This window comes from Salvelinus sp. IW2-2015, linkage group LG13 (genome assembly GCF_002910315.2).
Source record: "Salvelinus sp. IW2-2015 linkage group LG13, ASM291031v2, whole genome shotgun sequence".
NCBI lineage: Eukaryota > Metazoa > Chordata > Actinopteri > Salmoniformes > Salmonidae > Salvelinus > Salvelinus sp. IW2-2015.
The window spans coordinates 988,256-1,010,995 of record NC_036853.1 but is presented as its reverse complement, the minus strand read 5'-3'; the positions used below and the strand labels follow the sequence as shown (position 1 = coordinate 1,010,995).

The 22,740-nt window shown below is 41.2% G+C and overlaps 2 protein-coding genes across 3 annotated transcripts; both read right to left on the bottom strand.

The window, feature by feature from the left end:
* On the bottom strand, positions 1-9,242 carry LOC111971946 (protein RIC-3-like). The gene is made up of 5 exons (XM_023998737.3): positions 9,144-9,242; positions 6,298-6,379; positions 5,962-6,055; positions 5,468-5,598; positions 1-837 (listed from the first exon to the last, which is right to left on the bottom strand). The coding sequence occupies exons 1-5, from the start codon at positions 9,159-9,161 to the stop codon at positions 452-454; spliced, it is 711 nt and encodes a 236-aa protein (XP_023854505.1). The 5' UTR covers positions 9,162-9,242; the 3' UTR covers positions 1-451.
* A 7,368-nt stretch (positions 9,243-16,610) lies between these two features.
* Positions 16,611-22,460, bottom strand: LOC111971953 (rhombotin-1). Of its 2 annotated transcripts, none has more exons than XM_023998743.2 (4): positions 21,904-22,460; positions 21,150-21,363; positions 19,261-19,386; positions 16,611-18,383 (listed from the first exon to the last, which is right to left on the bottom strand). In XM_023998743.2, the coding sequence occupies exons 1-4, from the start codon at positions 21,923-21,925 to the stop codon at positions 18,278-18,280; spliced, it is 468 nt and encodes a 155-aa protein (XP_023854511.1). In that variant the 5' UTR covers positions 21,926-22,460; the 3' UTR covers positions 16,611-18,277. The 2 variants fall into 2 exon arrangements, with proteins under 2 accessions (XP_023854511.1, XP_070302162.1); XM_070446061.1 differs by having other exon boundaries at positions 21,150-21,340.
* Between the last annotated feature and the right edge of the window lie 280 nt (positions 22,461-22,740).

Here is a 22,740-nt window from a genome sequence, read left to right as displayed (position 1 = left end):
CCAGAAGTGTAGGAGCACAATACAATCCCAATCAGTCAGTTTACTGTAAGCACATTGTGTCAAAGGTGTTATTCAATGGTGGACTCCTTAACCAGACACTGGTACAATACTGTGGGTACTGTATGACTTCTGCTTCAGACTGTCACTTAGCAAGAGAAGARGCGATACCATCTTTCTCAGGTGGAGCTTTTTGCTCCTCTACTCTGTTACAGACYGGATAACTGCCAGCCTTCATGCTAGGGCCCATCTAGTATTGAAGCTTTTAGAGGCTAGAAAGAAATGTTTATTGACAGATGTAATCAGACTTGTTTGTAGGTTGCACTCCTCTCTCCCAAGTATAGGAAGGAATTTAGGGAAGAATCAATAGTGTTTCCTTGTGGTTATTTCTTCTGCTTCTTGTTCCATCTAAGAACGGCCAGTTGATGTTTCTGTTGACACTATCCTTTTCCTCTCACTCCAACACCATGGACATCTTTAGTGTGTACTCAAGCTCCTCCCCTTGCTCCTCTGCAACGCCCATCTCATTATCAGCCACACCCAGCTTGTCATTGGCCCCACCCTCCTCCCGGTACATTCCTTCTTTCTCTACCTCAGTCCCACCCACATCACACTTAGCCCCACCTTCCTCATTCCCAGTGGATAAATCAGCAGCTCCCTCATCAGTATTCAAATCAGACCCTGCCTCAGCTCCACCTTCATCATCCTCAGCCCCACCCTCCTCCTGGTCAGCCCCACTCCCGTTGGTCGTCTCTGGCTGCTCCTCAGTGCTGGTCGCCTGGGAATGGTCACATCCACAGAAGGGCTCTTCCCAGCATGGATGGGGATCTTCTGGGAAACCTAATTCAACCATGGATACATATACAGTACCTAATAAAGTTTCCATTTCCATTCATCGTCAGTCACTTTGTAATTCGAGCACATACTGCACAGTCCTCATCAGAAGCACTAAACCCTACTGTATGTTACACCAAATCTGGTATAGCTCCATATTGTTTTATTAATTTACCTTGTATTATTTATTGAATATTCGAAACATACAATATACTTGCAGTGAAGCCGCTCAATAACTACATCATACCAGTCATCCAACAGATTCCCATTCAGAGTGACACACAGAAGCATCCAGGGTCAATGCCCTGCTCAAGGGCATCTTGACCGATCTACCACCAGGCCAAAAAACGTGAACCCGAACCCTCCAAGATCCCCCCACAGTACCCCAATAGCTGTCCCTCAACCATTCGAGAGCCCTCCCACAGCCCCCACCCCCACCAGGAAGAAAATAAAAAATACAATTAATTCCATTCTCCACCCCCCAAGATCAAACAAAATGCTTTTTTTTTAATGTATTATTAAAACAAAGGACATTAAGGACAACTAAAATCATAACAGCAATGCCAACTGTATATGTTTGTGTGCATGTCTGGCACTATTACATGTATGTGTGTTCTTGTATGTGTTTATTTGAATGAGAGTGTGTGTATATGCATGTGTACAAACACCTGCACGGCATCAGCCTCAGGCAAACCGGCATTAGTTGTAAAAACACTGCCACTTAGTGTACTTTTTATTATGTTTTATTTGTACTTAATTTTTATATATATTTTTTTACTTTATCTTTGACCATCATTCTATCTCTCACACAGCAACTCCACTCCCACTTGTCTCCAATTCCACATACCAACCCTCAGCCCATCCCATTCATCTCTGCTGGCCACCCACTTTGGGTTTCTACGCAACACATATCTTTCAACTATGCTGTGATGTTTAACGTACAATTTCAAGCTATCTAATCGAATCCACAGATTGCGAGTTGAAGATAAATACTTTTACTAAGAGTATTAGTATATTAGTAATTGACTGACCCGGTCTCTCCAGATCTCCTAACAGTACTATTTCTAGGGTCAATTTTAGATCAATGCTATGTATTTTCAGCCATTCTTAAACCTGAGACCAGAAACAGGCTACCCGAGGGCAATACCAAAATAAATGGTCTATTGATTCTGTATCCTCACAACAAAATCTGCAGAGCTTCGATGATTTTATGCCCCAAATATTCAACATTTTGTTGGTGGCAAGAATTCTAAATAATCATTTTAGCTGAAAAGCACGAAGTCTTGAATCTTGCGTTGTTCTATATATCAACTCATACACCCTGTACCATGGCATTGGAATCTATTTTGCAATCTGTATGGCACAGTTGTCAACATYCTGGTCCTCAAATGAAACTGGTATACTTTCCTATTTATGCTATTTTTATTCCTCTGCAAGTTTTGATCCTTTATATTGGGCAGACAGACCAGTTCCCTACCTCCTCCCGCTGCCACCCGCCTCTTCCATTTTTGGGGCAATGCTGTAATCAATTGGTTGTACTCTTGGATTGAGCAGACCTTTCCGTACAATTCTGATAACTCCATGAAGGACATAACTCTACCATTCCAATTTACAATATTATTTAAGAACAAAATACAATTTTCAAACATCTTTCCCATAAATATAGGTATTTTATCAACCAGCACATTTGAATTCAGCCATAATATTTGTTGTAATATTTGTTCTATCTTTTCAGGGGGATGAAATTGAAATTGTAGCCGGCTCTGCAATGCTTGTTTGAAAAAGAGAGATACTTTGAAAAAAGTATCATTTTCAATTAATCGAAAAGGAGACATGGCAATCTGCACAAAGGCAAAAAGGCAATTTTTAAACAATGGATTAGCTTTTCTTAGTAATCTACTTGAAAACCATTTAGGGTTCAAATAAAACTTTTGAATGAGAGAAGCTTTTAGAGAGGTTTAGTGCTTTTATTTTTAATAATCTCAACCCACCCAATTCATATTCATTTTATAGATAGGTACGTTTTATTTTGTCTGGTTTAGCGTCCCAGATCAAGCGAAATATTTTTTGCTCATATGATTTGAAAAACAAATCATCAGGAGTAGGCAGCACCATAAGTAAGTGAGTAAACTGAGATATGACTAAGGAGTTAATCAGGGGAAATTTTCCATAAATAGACAGGTATTTACCTCTCCTTGGTTGCAGGATCTTGTCTATTTTTACAAGTTTTCTATTGAAATTCATTGTGTAGAGTTAATTTATATATTTTGTGATATGAATACGGAGTATGTCTACTTCACCATCAGCCCATTTTATAGGTAAACTACAGGGTAATGTAAAATTTTTATTTTTTAAGGATCCAATACGTAATATTGTACACTTATCATAATTAGGTTTGAGTCCAGAGAGTACAGAAAAGTTATCTTTAATGAGACATTGCAGGGATCTAGCTTGCGGACTTAATATAAAACTTGAGTCATCGGCATACATGGACACCTATGTTTTTAAGCCTTTTCAAATCCTCTAATGTTGTTATTGGTTATTATTGTTATTGATTTTAATAGCTAGCATTTCGATGGCCATAACGAATAGATATGGTGACAGCGGACACCCTTTTTTAACTCCTCTTGACTATTCAAAACTCTATGAGAAGTAGCCGTTATTTACTATTTTATACCTGGGGTTGCTATACATTATTTTTACCCATTTTCTAAGAGAATTACCGAAATTGAAAAAATAAAAAGGCATTTATAAATAAAATCCAGTCTTACTTTATCAAATGCCTTTTCAAAATCCGCTATAAATACCATTCCTGGCTTCTTATATGTTTCATGATGTTCTATTATTTCTAGTAGTTGTCGTATAWTATCTCCAATGTATCGTCCATGTAAAAAATATGTCTGATCAGGATGAACAATACTTGGTAAAACCCTTTTAATTCTGAGTGCTATGCATTTTGCTAGTATTTTTGCATCACAACATTGAAGTGTAAGGGGCCTCCAGTTTTTTAGATAGACTAGGTCTTTATATTTGCCATCTGGGTCTTGTTTTAATAATAGAGAAATCAGACCTTCCTGCTGAGTATGTGACAGACTACAATTTCTATAGGAGTAGTTAAAACATACGTCTACCGGTATGCCATCAAGCCCTGGGATTTTTACAGACTGAAAGGATTTAATAGCCTCAAAAAGTTCTTCCTCTGTAATTTGGTCTTCGCACTGATTTTTCTGTACATTTGTTAATTTTAAATGTTTTTATTATTTGGAAATAATTCCTTACCATAATCTTCATTCAGTGGGAAAGGATGAGAAGGAAAAGAGAACATCTGCCTAAAATAATTAGCTTCCTCTTTTAAAATATCATTCAGAGAATCATAGATGACTCCGTCTTCAGTAACGAGTTTCTGTAAATTMTTTTTGTTAGCGTTCCTGTATTGGAGATTCAGGAAGAATATTGCGCATTTTTCTCCATATTCCATCCAGTTTGCTTTATTTTTGTAATAGATTACATTAGATCGTTCATGAATAAGTTCCTCAAGTTCTTTTTGTTTTTCCTGTAACTTATTTTGTATCTCTGTACTATCGTTTTTATTGCTATCTACCTGTACTATTAGTTCATGGATTTCCCTTGTTAGTCTTGTCTCTTTAGCCAGAAACTGCTTTTTCATTACTGATGAATATTGAATGACCCCGGAAGGTACATTTAAAGGTATCCCAAACGAGAAGGTGATTTGTTGAACCTATATTATATTGGAAAAATTCAGTTATAAATTATTTTGTCTTAGTTAAAAATAAGTTGTCCTCCAGTAAACTTTGATTAAATTTCCAATATCCCCGTCCACGTGGAAAATCAATAAGAGTTATGTGAATGCCAATTAGATGATGATCCGATCGCATTCCGTCTCCTATTAAAACTTTTAAAATCTTTGATACAAGAGAGCAAGAGACAAGAAAGTAGTCAAGACGACTAGCTTGATTAAGTCTCCTTCATGTATATCTCACTAGGTCGGGGTTTTTTAGTCTCCAAATATCCACTATTTCTAATGTGTCCATAATATTTGTGATTTCCTTAAGGGCACAGTGATGATAGTTTGTAAGAGTGATTACCTTTACGGTCCAATGAGGTACTTAACACTGTGTTATAGTCTCCCACCATAATGATTTGTTAATTTGTTGCCTGTAAGTTCAATAAATTGGTATAAATGTTTTCGAAGAAGTGTGGATCATCCTGATTTGGACCATATAGATTAATGAGCCAAATCTCTTTTTCGTCCACTTTCATATTCAAAAGGATCCACCTTCTTTGCGAATCATTCCTGAGTATTTGCACATTCAGATAAAAAAAATTGTTAATTAATATCGTCACACCCTTTGAGATCCTTTGTCCACGACAGAAAATTATTTCACCACCCCCATTCCTTTTTCCACGCAACTTCATCTAAGTATGTAGAGTGAGTTTCCATATTGTTGAGCGTGGATGACATATTCAGACAAGTCTTTAATGATGCCATATAAGCAATAAAAGTGCCACCGTGGTGTGACAACCATTAAATAAGCACAAAGGAAGTATCCCCATATAACAATAGCTGTTGTGTGGTGGAGAAAAAGGCCCAGAAAGGGGTTCAATCCCATTATACCTTCCCAGCATTGGGCCCCCATCTCTGGTGGGGCAACCCCCTCCGCCAGGCGGCCCTCCTGCATCACCCGTGTGATCTCTCTCAGCTGGAGAAGCAGTCTCTCCTCTTGGTCGGCACTCACCCCTRTCACCCTGCAGAGAGAGCAGCACATCACAGCCACAGGTCAGGGTCTAACCATTAGAATTCACCAGTCAATCAATGGGAGTTGCAATTACAGTTGACAGTACAAATACAGTAATAGTAAAGTAAATACATTGTTCAATCCAGATTGTATACAATTAAATTAAATTCCCCCCCCAAAAAATGTTCAATCAAATATTTTTGCCATGAAAAACCATGTGAGGTGGGAAAGGAATGACCCAGATATAACTTTTTTTTTTAAAGTTACACTTTGAATATACTGTATGTTCTTTCGTATGCAAAGAGTACGAATGAGAGAAAGACTGAAGGGAGAATAAATGAGAGTTGAGGAGAACGGCAGGTAAACAACAAACCTTTTAGAGCTGTAGCTGGCTTTAGAAACAATCCTCTCCATTACCATCTCTGTCTCCCTCAGCGTATCCTGCAGCTGAGTCAGCTGAAAATCAGCTGCAGAGAAGACGAGAGAGAGAATAAGGAGAGTGCAAGGGTGGGTAAATACTGAACTTTCCAGGCTGGCATTGTCTGAATTGAAGCAGAACTATTTAGATTTCATGTTTTTGAAATGAACTATTTAAAAAGTAGTACTATAAACTGTTGCTGTTTCTTTCTATATAATTATCAATCTTCTTGAAGGGGAAAGATCTAAGAATCGTGTGATTAGATTACGGAATACAAACACAGTAACTCACTGATCTTTTTCTTCAGGTTCTCTCCTCTCACCGAGGGAAATCTGAGCTCGGCAGGTACGACGCTCTTCACCTTTGATGTTATCTTTTGAGAACACAATAGGAATATGATTTAAACCTTGCTATAAATGTGTCTTTTGAACATTAAACACACCGATCGTAAACAAATAGTTTCTGTGAGAATAGGAAACAATGGAGTTTGTGTGCATGCGTGTCCTCCTCCTATTATATGCACACATGTTTGGATGGGCACAAGTATCAATCGAATGTATTTATAAAGCCCTTCTTACATCAGCCGATGTCACAAAGTGCTGTACAGAAACCCAGCCTAAAACCCCAAACAGCAAGCAATCAGATGTAGAAGCACGGTGGCTAGGAAAAACTCTCTAGAAAGGCAGGAACCTAGGAAGAAACCTAGAGAGGAACCAGGCTCTGAGGGGTGGCCAGTCCTCTTCTGGCTGTGCCGGGTGGAGATTATAACAGAACATGGCCAAGATGTTCAAACATTCATAGATGACCTGCAGTGTCAGATAATAATAATCACAGTGGTTGTAGAGGGTGCAACAGGTCAGCACCTCAGGAGTAAATGTCAGTCGGCTTTTCATAGCCGATCATTCAGAGTTAGAGACAGCAGGTGCAGTAGAGAGAGTCCAAAACTGCAGGTACTCGATTCAAGATTAGTCTTCGATTAATTTTCAAATGCAAACTTTTGCCTTCAGCCCCATTTCACATTTAAAATGCTAACTGCGAGAGTAATCAAACACAGACTTTCTTTAAAATGCCCATGACTATTGCATGTCGTGTGTGTACCTATACCACCCTCACTTATAACCAACCTCACTATACCACCTCACTATACCAACCTCACTAACCAACCCACTTACACTTATACCAACTCACTATAAACCAACTCACTATACGCAACCCACTATACGCAACCCTCACTATACAACCTCACTATACCAACCTCACTATACCAACCTCACTATACCAACCTCACTATACCAACCTCACTATACCAACTCACTATACCAACCTCACTATACCAACCTCACTATACCAACCCCACTATACCAACCTCAACTATACCAACCTCACTATACAACCTCACTATACACAACCTCACTATAACCACCTCACTATACCAACCCCACTATACCACCTCACTATACCAACCTCACTATACACAACCTCACTATACAACCACTATACCAACTCCCACTATACAACCCACTATAACCAACCTCACTATACCAACCTCACTATACCAACCTCACTATACCAACCTCACTATACCAACCTCACTATACCAACCTCACTATACCAACCTCACTATACCAACCTCACATTACCAACCCACTATACCAACTACACTATAACCAACCTCACTATAACCAACCTCAACTATAACCAACCTCACATACCACCTCACTATACCAACCTCACTATACATCCAACCTCCTATACCAACCTCACTATACCAACCTCACTACCATACAACCAACCTCACTATACCAACCTCACTAATACCAACCTTCACTATACCAACCTCACTATACCAACCCCACCTATACCAACTCACTATACCAACCTCACTATACCAACCTCACTATACCAACTTCACTATACCAACCTCACTATACAACCTCCACTATAACCAACCTCACTATACCAACCTCACTATACCAACCTCACTATACCAACCTCACTATACCAACCCCACAACTATACAACTCATATACAACTTCCACTATAACCAACCTCACTATACCAACCTCACTATACCAACCTCACTATACCAACCTCACTATACCAACCTCACTATACCAACCTCACTATACCAACCCCACAACATCGCACCTTAAACAGGAGGCAGAGGAGGATCCCAAAGCCATAGATGGGGATGATCTGCCCTGCCAGGTTGGACTTGCCCCCAGTCCCTACCCCTGTGCYACCACCACCCTTAGCCCTKGCCTCGATGTTGTGTGYCCTGGTGTACCSAGCAGCCCTCTGGCCCTGACTGTCCGGAACCATCTGCCTGTGCACCATGGGAGGAAAGCGTCCTGAACCAGCAACGCAAAGGAGGTAGACAAACCCGACACTGTGATCTAATACGCGGGTTCCACTGGAGCAACAACTTTATGCGCCCACATTTCTGAAGTACCCTGTTAAGGGGAAGGAGACAGAGGTGGCAAGCATAAGGACTGTCCAGCATGTCTCCTATCCGGAGGTGGTGAGAAGAGACAGGAGTGAAGTGTGATTAAATGGTAGTAGGAGTAGAGACACCGGACTGCTAACTCTGCAGTGTTCTAAATCAATAGTTGTTTAGTGGTCTGAAAATCTCCGAAACATTAACTTGATTGACCATGCTGCAGGTCATGTAACTGTTTGTTATATGCAATATGCTTTGTGGACTCAAGCAGACAGATGTTGCTCTCCAGTTTTGTATTGAAATAAAAGGTGTGGTTGAATGTATTCTGCCACTGTTTCWTCTTATTGTCTCGGCCATAGGGCTATATATTAGGGTGGCAAGACATATGAACTATAACAGGATTTTTTCCCCCTGGCTTGGCGTCCCAAGTGATTTTACCCACGCACCGCTACTGCCCTATTCCCTATTYAGTGCAATACCTTTGACTCGGGCCCATAGACCTACATTCACGGTTGAAGCGTAGTCAATGTTATTTGAACTAAAAAAGATAAGTCGGTTGTGATACCACCCTATACGGATGTAGCTGGTCATTTCAAAGATAAACGACGATGCATGCATAAAAAAAAAAAGTAAATGCTGGAACCTATGATAGCTGGAATAATAAAGATATGTATCATTTTTAGAGCGTAGAACTTACCCTCGGTCTGTRCACCATTCTTCTCTCCGCCTAGAAGCATTTTCGGAACCAGAAGAGCAACGCAGAGCACCAGGCAAGATACGAGCGTAACGTTTTGAAATGTTGACATCGACATTGTTACATCCGCAATGTTGCTTTTGCAGAGAAATGTCCCAAAAAAACGACAAGATTACACAAACAACTGAAAACACAAGAGGGTCATGTAGATGATGCGTGTCTCCTCAGCATCATTAATTTGTGTACACTTTCTTGTTCGCTAAAAAACTGAAGTGTAACATTTGTTGTAGTGGATGTACCTCTCCAGAAGATGGCGCCAGAGAACCTTCATTTATTTCGACCAAATAGAAAGGCTGTGATGGCACTACATCCCCCTTGTAAGAAATAGCCAAATATGGTAAAGTCGTTTTTAAAACTCTTTATACCTGCTATAATTATWAGTGTGATAGATTAGATCAGTGGCGATTTTAGCATGCAAATCTTGGTGGGGCAAAAAAGTTTTTAGATGCATGCCAGCAAAGCCACTACACAACACAAGACTAAACAATATATTAATTGCACAATAACGCCGTCAAGCGGTGCCCACAAACTATTAGGGCCTACATAAATCTGTCCCAACAGCAGAGCTTTCTTTTCAGCTCCATGGAGTGAATCCTTACCACTGCTACACCTGGCTATCAGCAGAGCCTTGACTGGCAGCAAAACAGTTCATACAGCCTCGTTTAATGCCTTTTTACAAAACATAGCTGATATGTTTGACCAGCTCTCCCTGACACATTACATAATTTATGCAGACATTTTTGGACTCACCTTTTAGTGCGCGGTGGTCCTTCGTTGGCAAATTTTGTCATCAAAGAAAGAGAAAGATTTACAATTCCGAGTTGGATGACCGTTCAAAATGTATTTTCCCAGTCTGAGCGCGTTTATTCCCGAGTACTCAGTTGCAATGCTAGCGGTTAGCCACTGTCACCAATTCCTTCCAAACAACTCATTGTTGAATTTACGATTTCCAAATGGTTGTGTAATGTTTATGTCCAATGGCCGATGAGCACCGATACATTTGATCTATAACTTCTCTTCATTTTTTCTCTTCATATGGCAATGATTAAAAAGGATTTGCCAGTAGATTGTCTACTTGATTTATGATGATGACTGTAAGATGTTCAGTCCAATCAAAGCTACTGTAGATATAACATGATTTGACATCATTTTATCTGTGGCCAATGACCTTGAGCCTTCTTGGAGGGCACTTTCAATCTAAGTCTATGGCAGGGACCCAAAGGGATCACATTCTTGATGTCTACCCTTACTAAAGGAGAGTGACGCAGTGTCCCCATAAGTGACAGAACACTGAGCCAATCACGGTGCAATGCTGAGCCAATCACGGTGCAATGCTCCTATTTTCTGCTGGCCTGCCCCATTACCACAGAAAGCCCTGAGCTAGGCTGAAACACCTGTATTTTGGAGCTGCCTGTTTGTATGCGGATTTATTAACTCAATKATATATATTTTTGTTGCATTGTTTGCAAACTGATATKTGACACATATTAATGCCAAAATAACATGCAAAACAGGCAAGCCCCCACCTGCCCTGAAAGACGGGTCGCCACTGGATTAGATAATGGTAATACCTAGGGAAAGACCTAATTGGAACTGTCAACYCAGTGCGTTGAAGACTTGGTTGGGACTTTTATCAATTTGATTTGCTCACCCYCTGCGCCCTCTCGCCTCCTTTTGAAAAAGGTCAAAGTTAATCGAGGACAGTCCGCGAAGAGAGTGAACATGGATGGAATTGTGCTTGCTTGAAATGAGACGGTCCTTCCCCACTCGCACGTCATTAGTCAAATTATGTTTACAGCAAGGGATCCCMAAATAAATGTGTAAACAAGTTAAGGTAGTTGTGCAAGACATTCTATAGATAAAACAATACGTAGCATATTGTTTTTAAACGTGTGCATGTTTTTCTCTGACAAAACAAAAGCTGATTCAAAGGGGGTGGCAGATTTAAAACTATTCTGCAATAGGATACACACGAGTATCCTCGAGGAAAGGTGGCTATCGAGGAGGGGAGGGCACTCTTCCGTTTGCCTACTAAAGAATTGACCCACTTCTCGATCACTTATTGGTTCCAGGTCACGGAGGAGAGAGGGCAGGAGAATTTTTTACAAACGAGAATCTCCCTTGGTGTCAAGAATGTGCACCATCCGACCAGCCACTCCGTCACTACTTAGTCTGTAGATTAGCCCAGCATTCATTGCCCCATAACATTCATTATGATATCAATTATATACATTTACCATGTAGATACGAATAAACCACTGTCTGTGAATTGTCAGGGAAACTAAGCCACCCTATTCACACCACTGAGACAAGTCAATTTGCGCAAAGACCAGGCCAGCTGTATTGGTTACAGAGGTGGGACCAAGTTACTATTATTTGAGTCACAAGCAAGTTTCAAGTTGAGTTCCAAGTTGAATGAGTCTTATGTCACAAGTCCAAGTCCTGTATTCTGAGCAAGTCCAGTCACAAGTTTTTTCAAGTCAAGTAAAAAAAAATCTATCCATGCAACAACTTGTTAAACTACAAATCTGTGTCTGTTCATTGAGACTACCAGACAGCCMTTTTCATGATTTTGTCTACAACACATTTTGATGATGTAATTGTGAAATAGGGACCATGTAGCAGTCGTAAGGACATGACATCAGCAGGTTGACGTGTTCCGAGTGTAGATTTATTTACAGGTCTTGGTGATCCAATGGTGAAAGCACCATATYATCCWAAATATACCAGTGCATTTACCAAATATACAMAGGCAAWAGCCCAAAAGAAATAGCTTCTGTATCAGGCTTAAAGACATGCTCCGGTACTTTGGCAACTAGTAAGTATTTTTTAAACCTCCCGCTTTGCGCTGGATRTGTCAATGTGTAGTTCATACATGCATAATCTATGAGCAAATTACTGTTTTACCTCAATTATCCACAAAATCCCTAGTTTGAAAGCRACTGTTTTCTGAAAGCTGTGTATTACCATTTTCCCTACATTTCCCCCCATGTGGGCCAACCCTCTAGCAATTTCGAGTTTTAGCCAATGTGCTTCAGCTCCTTGGCATTTKATGTAATACATCATTTTCTGGKACCACTTTTGGCTGGTGGGTGCTACTTTCAGAACTACTAGCTAAAAAGTATACAAAAGTACAGAAGAATCCCTTTAACCTGTCCTATCTGAATGGACACAGGTAGAGGGCAAAACTGCACATCCTCCCCTTGAGAAACCACATCGAATCTGTCTAGTATAAGCACTYGGCCCCTCCCTTGGTCCATACAATTACCTAATTGGCAATTACAACTAATAAACTGCTTCTACAATATAAAAGGCAATTTCTACATACATTTTTACATTGGTACATCCTTCTTAGTCATTTTGAATGAGTATTAATGATATTTCATCACCATTTATAAATGGAGAAATCATTTTATCTTATTCAAAATCCTGACTCCAAAGTGTGGCGCCCAGGCCACGTAGCCTATTTCTATGCGCGTTGAAAGGCGCACGCTCCTATTACGCAGAACGCTCCTATTACGCAGAACGCTCCTATTACGCAGAACGCTCCTATTACGCAGAACGCTCCTATTACGCAGAACGCTTCCTATTACGCAGAAGCGCTCCTATCACGCAGAACTTCTCACGAGTCTTGCAAACGTCCATGTGCACAAGAAACATAGCGCCCACTGAAAAGGCATTAAATGGGGCTAAATGAAAATCTTATATCAAACATGAAACAGAAACAGAAATGTCTAAGGGTTGCAATAAACGGTACAGGCAATTATTGTAGGATTAGATGGAATATAGATTTACCACATATGCATTTAAACGTGTGAAAGCAGCAGCAAACWTTTCAACATCGGAACAAGCGCTCTCCACTGGCGGGAGTTTGGAGAGCTCGACTTGCGCAAGTAATAATTAATATTAACATTAAATTCCAAATGCAAGCTTCATAAGTAAATTTCAAGCAATTTTGACATACCAAAACACCAGTAGGCCTAACCTCATTGGTCTAACCTAACCTCAGATATATTATTGAATAATGTCGCGATTGAGCAAGTTGAGGACACTAAACTAATTGGTGTAAACATAGTATGCCGCTATCGTGGTCAAAACATAGACTCAATGGTTGCTAAAATGGGAAGAGGTCTGTCCATGACAGGACAGACCTCTGCCTTCTTGACATCTCAGTMAACCAGACAGGTCCTAGATAATGTTTCACAAGGAATATTACACAGGTGTGTGGTCATGTGTAGCAAATAGGGACAGGTAAAGTAGGGACAGGTTAGGGACTGGTAAAATAGGTAAATTGCAGTTGGTCCAGAACAAAGCCACACTTCTCTCCTGGCTCAAAGTAGAGGAGAGATTGATTGCATCACTATAACCGACAATAACTGATGAAATCAGAGCGACTGTGGTTGACCATGTTGTCAACCATAGGATGAGCATGAGGGAGGCTGGGCAACGGGTTCAACCAAATCTGAGCCGCTATACTGTTGCAGGTATCATCCGGATATATCGAAATGAGAACCGGTAAGTAACTGTAAGTGCTGTAGTCTTACTGGTACATTAGTATGTACTGTACTTTCACAATGAGAAGGATCTATCACTAAAACCATTCAAATGTTTTTACACAACTGCAAGAAAACCAGTATCTGGTGGAAGAGGTTGACTGTTCACTCCAGAGCAGGAGACCCACATTGTAAATATGGTCATTGCAAATAACTGCATCAGACTCAGAGAACTGCAGGACCACATAATGGCAGATAACACCATATTCCAAAATGTCACTCTGGTCACTCTGCACTGTCTCGTCTACTGAAACAGAGTGAGTCTCTCTGCACTTTCTCGTCTACTGAAACACAATAGAATTAGGATGAAGCAGCTGTACAGAGTCCCTTTCGAAATAAACTCAGACCGTGTAAAACAACTGAGATATGAATATGTGCAGGTAAGCTATACTATCCTATCATTGGTACTGGATCTGGAAGTGTATGGTGCTACATCATATTGACTGATCCCTGTCTTTTCCTACTGTGCTACATTGTTTTGTCTCGTCCAGAGAGTCATGGAGCTAGAAGCAGATGCAGTGCATCATGAGCTAATATATGTGGACGAGGCAGGTTTCAACCTTGCAAAAACAAGGGGCCRCGGCAGAAATATCATCGGACACCGTGCCATCATCAACGTCCCGGGACAACSTGGTGGCAACATAACAACGTGTCCGGCTATTAGTCARAACAGCRTCCTTCACCGTCATGCAATCCTAGGCCCATACAACACTGCACACATTATCTTATTTCTGGACACCCTCCACAACAGACTAATCCCMAATGACCAGGGGCMAGAGCAGCCCAGGTACGTTATCATCTGGGACAATGTTAGTTTCCACCGGGCTGCTGTGGTCCGCAATTGGTTCACAGGTCACCCACTTTTCATCGCACTCAAATCTCCCCCCACACTCTCCGTTCTTGAATCCTATTGAAGAATTATTCTCTGCATGGTGTTAGAAGGTGTATGATCGCCAGCCCCACCAATCCCCTTCTACAGGCAATGGAGGAGGCTTGTGGAGACATGGATCAGGGGTCATGCCAGGCTTGGATACGGCACTCCAGGCGATACTTTCCACWCTGCCTTCGTCAAGACAACATCGCATATGATGTGGATGAAGTCTTATGGCCAGACCCATAAACTAGTAATAAAAACTGATTAAAAAAAACAGATAAAAGAACACCTTACTGCACAAAGGGGACTGTGAAGAGACACAGCCATTTTCTATATATACTGTACAGTATATATATCTCGTATTGTAATTTGCACTGTATTATGTATTAGACCTAGATATTGTGTGTACTGATGTGTAGGCTGTGTGTGACGTTTTAAATGTACATTATGTATACTAAACAAAAGTATAAAATGCAACATACAACAACTTTACTGAGTTACAGTTTATAGAAGGAAATCAGTCAATTGAAATAAATACATTTGGCCCTAATCTATGGATTTAATATGACTGGGCAGGGGCGCAGCCATGGGTGGGCCTGGGAGGACATAGGCCCACCCACTTGGGAGCCAGAAATGCTCACTAACAGGGATGTAAACAGATTTGTGCACAAMATTTGAGTGAAATAAGCTTTTTGTGCATATGGACAATTCATGGGATAATTTATTTCAGCTCATGAAACATGGGACCAACACTTTACATGTTGCATATATATTTTTGTTCAGTATAGTATGGTCCTTGACTAATAATGTTCTGTATTATGTCATGTTTCATGTGGATCCCAGGAAGAGTAGCTGCTGCTGTTGCAGCGTCTAATGGTGATCCTAATAAATACCAATGCTAGTAATTGTTGTTTGATACTCTATTGCTGGTGAGCTTGAAAAGTAAACAGTTAATATTCTTGATCATCTACATTTTTAGGAGCTGCATATTTATTACGCCAAACTCTCCCTACAATTTGACGTTTGCATGCGACCCAATCCCACCCGACCTGTGTTGGTTGAACGTTTTCTGGTCTAATCAGTGTGCGCATTCCAATAGCCAATCTGTTGCACATTGTTTTTGCGAGGGGGATGCTGCGGCTGCTTTTTTTCTGGCTGCGTGGAGAGGAGCTGAAGTATAGGGAGACTGTGCCCCAAAATGATTGACAAAACGTTACAAAACCTGGCCAGATAATTTCAAGTCATCTGTCTCAAGTCAAAGTCGAGTCCTGAGTCTTGAGGCTCCAAGTAGTCTCAAGTTGTTTTATTTTCTGTCAAGTTGTCTCAAATCATAAARTGTGTGTCCAAGTCATGTGACTCGAGTCCACAACTGACTGGTTATAGTTGGTGGAACCAGCAAGAAAGAGGCAAAGCGAGAGGCCCAACTTGTGGCTAGTGGCATAGCGTCTCTCTCCCTTCAATACARGCGGTTGACRTCAACAACCCTCATCAAATATTCAAAAATKTATTAAAATAATGAGATATATCCACCAATCTAAAGARAGGAATAGGCGAGAGCGTGACAGCTTGCCACCGCTTTGTGGACAACGACTCCCATTATTGGTCGGGGGGGGGGGCAAGAATCTTGCGAGTATATCCTTAATCTTTGTTGGAACCATGGTGGAAGGCCAGTATGAAATGGAAATATCTGAGCCTGTACAGTATGGAGAGGGTCACTAATGTGAGAAGGGTATCACCTCAGACTGCTCACTGCCCCTCAAATGAGAAGCTTTGAAAAAGGAACACAGGCGTATCCAGCTTTATCAAGGAGCTATTTCAAAAAGGTCCCAGGGGCTTGTATCATCAAGGTGTGGGTATCCTTGTTAGTGTATTCACACACAGATGGCCTGGATTATTAATTAGAGAATGTCAGTCCTTTTATATGCTGCTGCTATCCAGCTATAAGTAGCGAGTGTGAGTGGTGAATACATGAGTGCTCAAATAAAATGTTTCAGTCTTTATTGAAAGTCAAAAGCTGWGCAAACAAATCATACTACTCTTCATAAAGGTAACTTAAAAACAAATATCTTCAGAGATAGAGCATGTTAGTTATTACCCTTTATTAAAAGGGTCTGTACATCAGAACTCAATACCAGCAATACCAGTGGACCTGCGTATTGTGAACAGAGGCAGCTTGCCCCCCTACAAACAAACGAGTGCTGTGCCTTTCTCCCTAGCCATGATTTGGGCAGAACCATTAAAGGTGAACTATGCAGAAATTGCTCCGCCATTCCCTGATTGATAAAATTCTAAAAGTTAGCGACAAATCAAGCAAGTATACTGTAGAGAAATCATTGTACCATCTAAACAGATGGAAACATTTTCCATAACCAAAAATATTGTATTTTCAACTGTTTGAAGCGGGTGTACAAAACCAAAAGATGCAAAAACAAAACTGAATGGGAAGCAAAAAAATTGTGCACATCAAACAGCTCTACCACTTCTTAGACTTGCTTTCAATGCAAAGATGACAGATCTATAACTCCCATATCTATGTGAATTTGGTCAGGTCGGCCAAAAAGTAACAAAATGCAGCTTTAATAATAATAGAGTCCAAACATATTGCTCTGAACTTCTTTTACTTTTTTGTTGTTGTTTTGCACGGCAATGCTCATTAGTTCTCCTTCCTCGTTTCAGTCAATGAGAGTAATATCCCATGCACAAGGCCGCTTCATTCGCTAATAACTCTGTGGTGAGTCTACCGTCAAGGACAGTAAGCATAGCAGAAGTCAAGGCAAAGTGGCATCACCATTGTCGCTGAGCATCGGGAACTGGGCGCTTAATCCTGCACTGTCCACAACTGTCCACAACTGTCAGTTGGGGTGTATTCATTAGCACACTGTAGCAAAACATTTTGCAACAAATAGTTTCTTATTGAAAAAGTTCAAGTACACTACATGGCCAAAGSTTTGTGAACATTTGTTCGTCAAACATCTCATACCAACTTCATGGGCATTAAAATAGAGTTGGTCCCCCCTTTGCTGCTATAACAGCCTCCATTCTTCTGGAAAGGCTTTCCACTAGATGTTGGAACATTGCTGCRGGGACTTGCTTCCATTCAGCCACAAGAGYATGTTGGGCGATTMGGCCTGGCTYGCAGTCTGCGTTCCAATTCATCCCAAAGGTGTTCGAAGGGGTTGGTTGATGTCARGGCTCTGGGCAGGTCAGTCAAGTTCTTCCACACCGATCTCAACAAACCATTTCTCTATGGACCTTGCTTTGTGCATGGGGGCATTGTCATGCTGAAACAGMAAAGGGCCTTCCCCAAACTGTTGCCACAAAGTTGGAAGCACAGAATCTTCTAGAAACATATCAGGGCATAAATTTGACAAACTGACTTGTTGGAAAGGYGGCATCCTATGACGTGCCACGTTRAAAGTCACTGAGCTCTACGGGCCATTCTACTGCACACGGGTGTGGCTAAAATAGCMGAATCCACCCATTTGAAGAGGTGTCCACRTACGTTTGGCCATGTAGTGTAGGTCCTTCTTCCATTTGGTTCCTAGTGAATACAGCCCTGATGTGATGAGAAGAGGACTGTCCGGGCATACCGGTAGGGAGTAGTGTCCACTGGCGGTAGCTAGTCTCTGACCAGCAGAGAGCAGTAGAGCCTACAGAGCCTGATYAGCAGAGTTTCCATTCTGATGCCCCCCCTCGTAGTCCAGCTGGCACAGTATCATGTTGTTCTTCAGGAAAAACTTGTCTCCCACGCAAAATCTGCAGACACACACACACACACAAATTAGTGCCTTCATTTAAGACCAATGAAACTTCCCAAGTCCTTAAAAGCAGTAGTCATTGGGTAAAGGAAATGAATAGGCCTTCATACAGTATGCTGCATTCCATACAGTATGAAGGCCTACTGCCACGTTGTGGGAAAGTCAGTTGCACAATTGAATCCATTCAACTGAAATGTGTGAATCAGAGGTGTGGGGGAGGCTGCCTTAAACCGACGTCCGGCGAGCAGTTGTTGTGGGTTAACTGCCTTGCTCAAGGGRAAAAGTGCTTTGCTCTACCTTGCTGGCACAGGGATTCGAACCAGTAACTTTTCGGTTACTGGCCCAATGCTCTTAACCGCTAGGCTACCTGCCGCACCATATACAGTGCCTCAATTTCAGGCTCGAAAAAACATTTGACCTTGTTCCAGAGAGTAACTTAAAGCATTCATACATTTCGATTGTTTGGGATTTGCTGTACTTGCTTCAAGCCCAAACTCTTAGCTGGTTGTTTGCGCCATTTTGTCTGACCTCAAATGCTCATTAAGAGGCCATCCCTTAAACCCCCCTTATAGGCTAAAATTTTTCCAAAAGCACCAGGCAGTCAAACAGATACTCAACATGCCTGTTGTTACTCACATAAACAAGCTGTTTACGGGATCTATCATGATTATTTTCCTTTCAGGGTCACTTGATGCCTGCTTTCAAGGCATACACAGTATGTGGGGTGAACTGGGATTCATTCATTAGGCACCAAAAAGAAGAAAACAGAATGAAACCGGGAGGGAGTACTTGGGACTCAATTTTTGTTTTCCATTGCGAAACGTGTTCTGTTGTGTGCCCTAATGAATATAGCCTTGAGGCTCCCCTCATCTCACCTCTGGCTGCACAGCTGGCAGGCAAAGCAGTCCAAGTGGTAGACATTCTCCCTGGCTCTCATCACCATCTCAAAGGCCGGGATCACCTTACTGCAAGCTGCACAGTTCCCCGTCATCCCAAAGAGCCTGGAGGTGGAGAAAGAGAGGCAATGATGTGGGTTGTCTTCATTAGGAAACACCAATTAGGAAATAAACTTTAGTTTCTCATTGGACAAGTTCAGATACTATCCATCTCCTCTTTTCACTATGTTTCATGCCAACTGAACACAACCCAGGTAGCCGACTGCTTTGATAATACATTAACTAGGACTTAACGTATTATCATTTTATTMATACGTTAAAAAAGTAGCATAGGGTGAAATCTGCAGTGGTGGAAGAGAGCCTTGAGAAGAACCACATCCATGGGTTGAGTCCCTCATAGAATCTACACAGAGCTGCATCAGAATGGCAAGTCTCACAAAACATGATAGTGCCATAGACCAGCGGCAAACAAGAGACCAAAAGCAAGCAGKCCTAATGAAGCCTAACGAAGGCAATGCTAATGGGGTCTTGGTATGCACCTGGTGTTTCTCCTTAACAAGGGTATGGGCCTTAATGCTAATTCTCCACTAATGGTCCAATTAAAATAAATCACATGGTTTTAATCCCGGCCTTCAAAGGCTTTCTGCCTGATCGTCGCGATGACGAGGAAAACAGGAGGCAATTTAGCCAATTTAACTGTCAAACTGGTTTTCCCCTCTAAAAGCAATGCAGCTAATGAGAGACTTAGCTTCAACCAAATCCAGCTGGATCTTACACATGAGACTTGCACTTGAGTTGAATGACTGGTAGTGGGCTAAATATATTCGCARGGGTTTCTATAGCAGCAACCCCAGAATAGTTCTGAGGGTTTTCTGTGCTCGAGTATATTGATGTATATGAAGAGTTTATTTCCAAAATGAGTTATACACCAATTTTTCACATTTGTGTTTCCCCCCACATCATTAATTATAGGTACCTTCATGTGTGTAAAATATTACTATTCTTTTTTTTTTTTAATTCATAGAGGTTGGATGTGTATGAAAATTACACTTTTTTTTGCAAAACGCTATATTGTTTAGCTGGAATGGAATGTTGGTATCCTGTATATTTGACTGTGATATGTGGTGGTCTCAACCTAGCCATTTTAAGATGAATGTGCTCACTGAAAGTCACTCTGGATAAGAGCATATGCTAAATGCCTGATGTCAAATATCAACGTTTTACATACAGATTGGATTATTTACAAAAAAAAAAATTTATATTGACGTCACAATGTGTTCTCATTTGTACATTTTCTTCATTATAAAATCTTTTATTGCATTTCCTAATTTCTTTAAACAATAAAAGCCAATTTACCAACATTTATGAAAATGGGTATAAAGCTTTTTGGAATGAAACTTCATATGGAGTTGAAGCCATAATGATTCATTTCCAGGTCTGCCACTATAGTTTTATTCATATTTGTGCTCCTCAAACTCTGATCTCCATTTTATCTGCTAACCAAAACATGGAGATGCTGTGATTTTTGCCTGTTCTGCCCCCTTCACCAAGCTGAGGTAATTTGTCTTAACAAATCAGAAAATAAACAGATAGGAAGGAGTAAGCAACATGGCAATAGTTCCATCTATTGGAAGTCTAGGTTGAGACGACGCCATTATTGCTTACACCCATCCCGACAAACACAGAGGGGTAGAGGCTAGATTGGAGAGGCTTGAAGTACGCAACATTTTAAAACATTTTGCAATGGAAAACATTTTTTTTTTAATTCGAATTTCATATTGGAAAAGTTAATATAGTCTCTCCCTGTTTCTGTCCGTTTTCTTCCATGTGGTGCCTGATGAACACAGCCCTGGTTTGAGAGTCCTTACCTCAGGTAGTCCTTGTGACAGAGGATGAGGTTGGCTCTGGTGTAGAGGGTGGAGCCCACGTCACCCAGGCGACAGTCACAGCAGGCACACTTCAGACAGTCCTCGTGCCAGTACCTGTCCAGAGCCTCTAGCATAAAGCGGTCCATGATCCTCCGGTTGCACCCGGCGCAGACCCTCTGCTTCCCTTTGGACTGGAGAGGCACAAGGGAGACACCTACAGACAGGCAGACACAGATAGATTTGGAAGTAGGCTACAGTACAGCCATCCCTAACCCTCTGTTACATGACCAAGGAATATTGTTTGGCTACCATAACTTTATATGGTTCTCTCAGGGCTATCATTATCTCTTGGTCACGTCTAAATCATATTTTGGTCTTAAACATTTTCTGACTCCAGAGCCTATAATGAATGGGACCCTTTCTAGTGCTATATGGCCAGACTGATCCGGTCATAACACAATCATTTCAATATTAATTAACATTCCATTTTTTTTAAATGATTTAGTGAGTTTGTGGTGGAAAAAGTTCTGGCTATCCCTTTAACCCAGTCCCAATGACCAAAGAGACATGGCATTTGCTCTTGCTACATCCCAAAAGCCTTTAGATTGTAAATTCATATCACATAGGCGACATTCCTAATTAGGCCTATATGTCGATGACACAGACGGGCAAGGAAATACAGGTCTGTGAATCGTAGACCGACCGTTCGAACATTAGTTGCTTAAAAATGTAGACATCCAAATCAGGCACTCACTTTCCTCCTTGTCAAACACCATCGTTCAGACGGGGATTCGACTCGGAGAAACCTTCACACGGCTGCGACAACCTCTCAATGTCCCCCTCGACGTTCAGACGCAAATTCTCGCTGGTCGACGCAAATGGATTTAGATTCTCTTGAAGATGATCTTATCAAAGTCTTCCAGCTCCGCTAGTAGGAATTGAACGCTTGCGGCGATATCAAATCTGACCAGGCATGATTATATCCATTAAAACCCTTTCATGTTGGCAAATTGGGCTATMAGTAAAAAGTATCTTATGGCATGTGAAAAATAGGCAAAATAGTCCATAGATGTCAGTGGATCAATAATCCTACTTCTCCCGCGATATCTACCAAAAGTGTCGGGTTGTATTTCAATAGCTCTGGTGTTGCCACAGCACTTAGATCCATTATATTTAAAAGCATCGGAACAAGCGTTTCAAAGTAGTCTACGGTCGACCTCGGCTTTCTGCCTCTCTAGTTGTGCCAATGCTCTGTAAAATGTGCACGGCTCTCATAGACCTACGTGTCCCCGCGCGTGCTAATTATATAAAGTCATTATGCTCCGATCTGATTAGTGGTCCCTCCCCCTCTTTGAATCAATTATTCAATACACACTCTGCCTGGGCCTAAGTATTTTTTTTGTTTAAGCTTATTCAAGGACACCAATTACCCTAAGGGCACTTCTCTCATTACTGTAATTTGAACAGGACACAAATGCATTGCCCATTGGGAAGTGTGTGTGTGTGTGTGTGTGTGTGTGTGTGTGTGTGTGTGTGTGTGTGTGTGTGTGTGTGTGTGTGTGTGTGTGTGTGTGTGTGTGTGTGTGTGTGT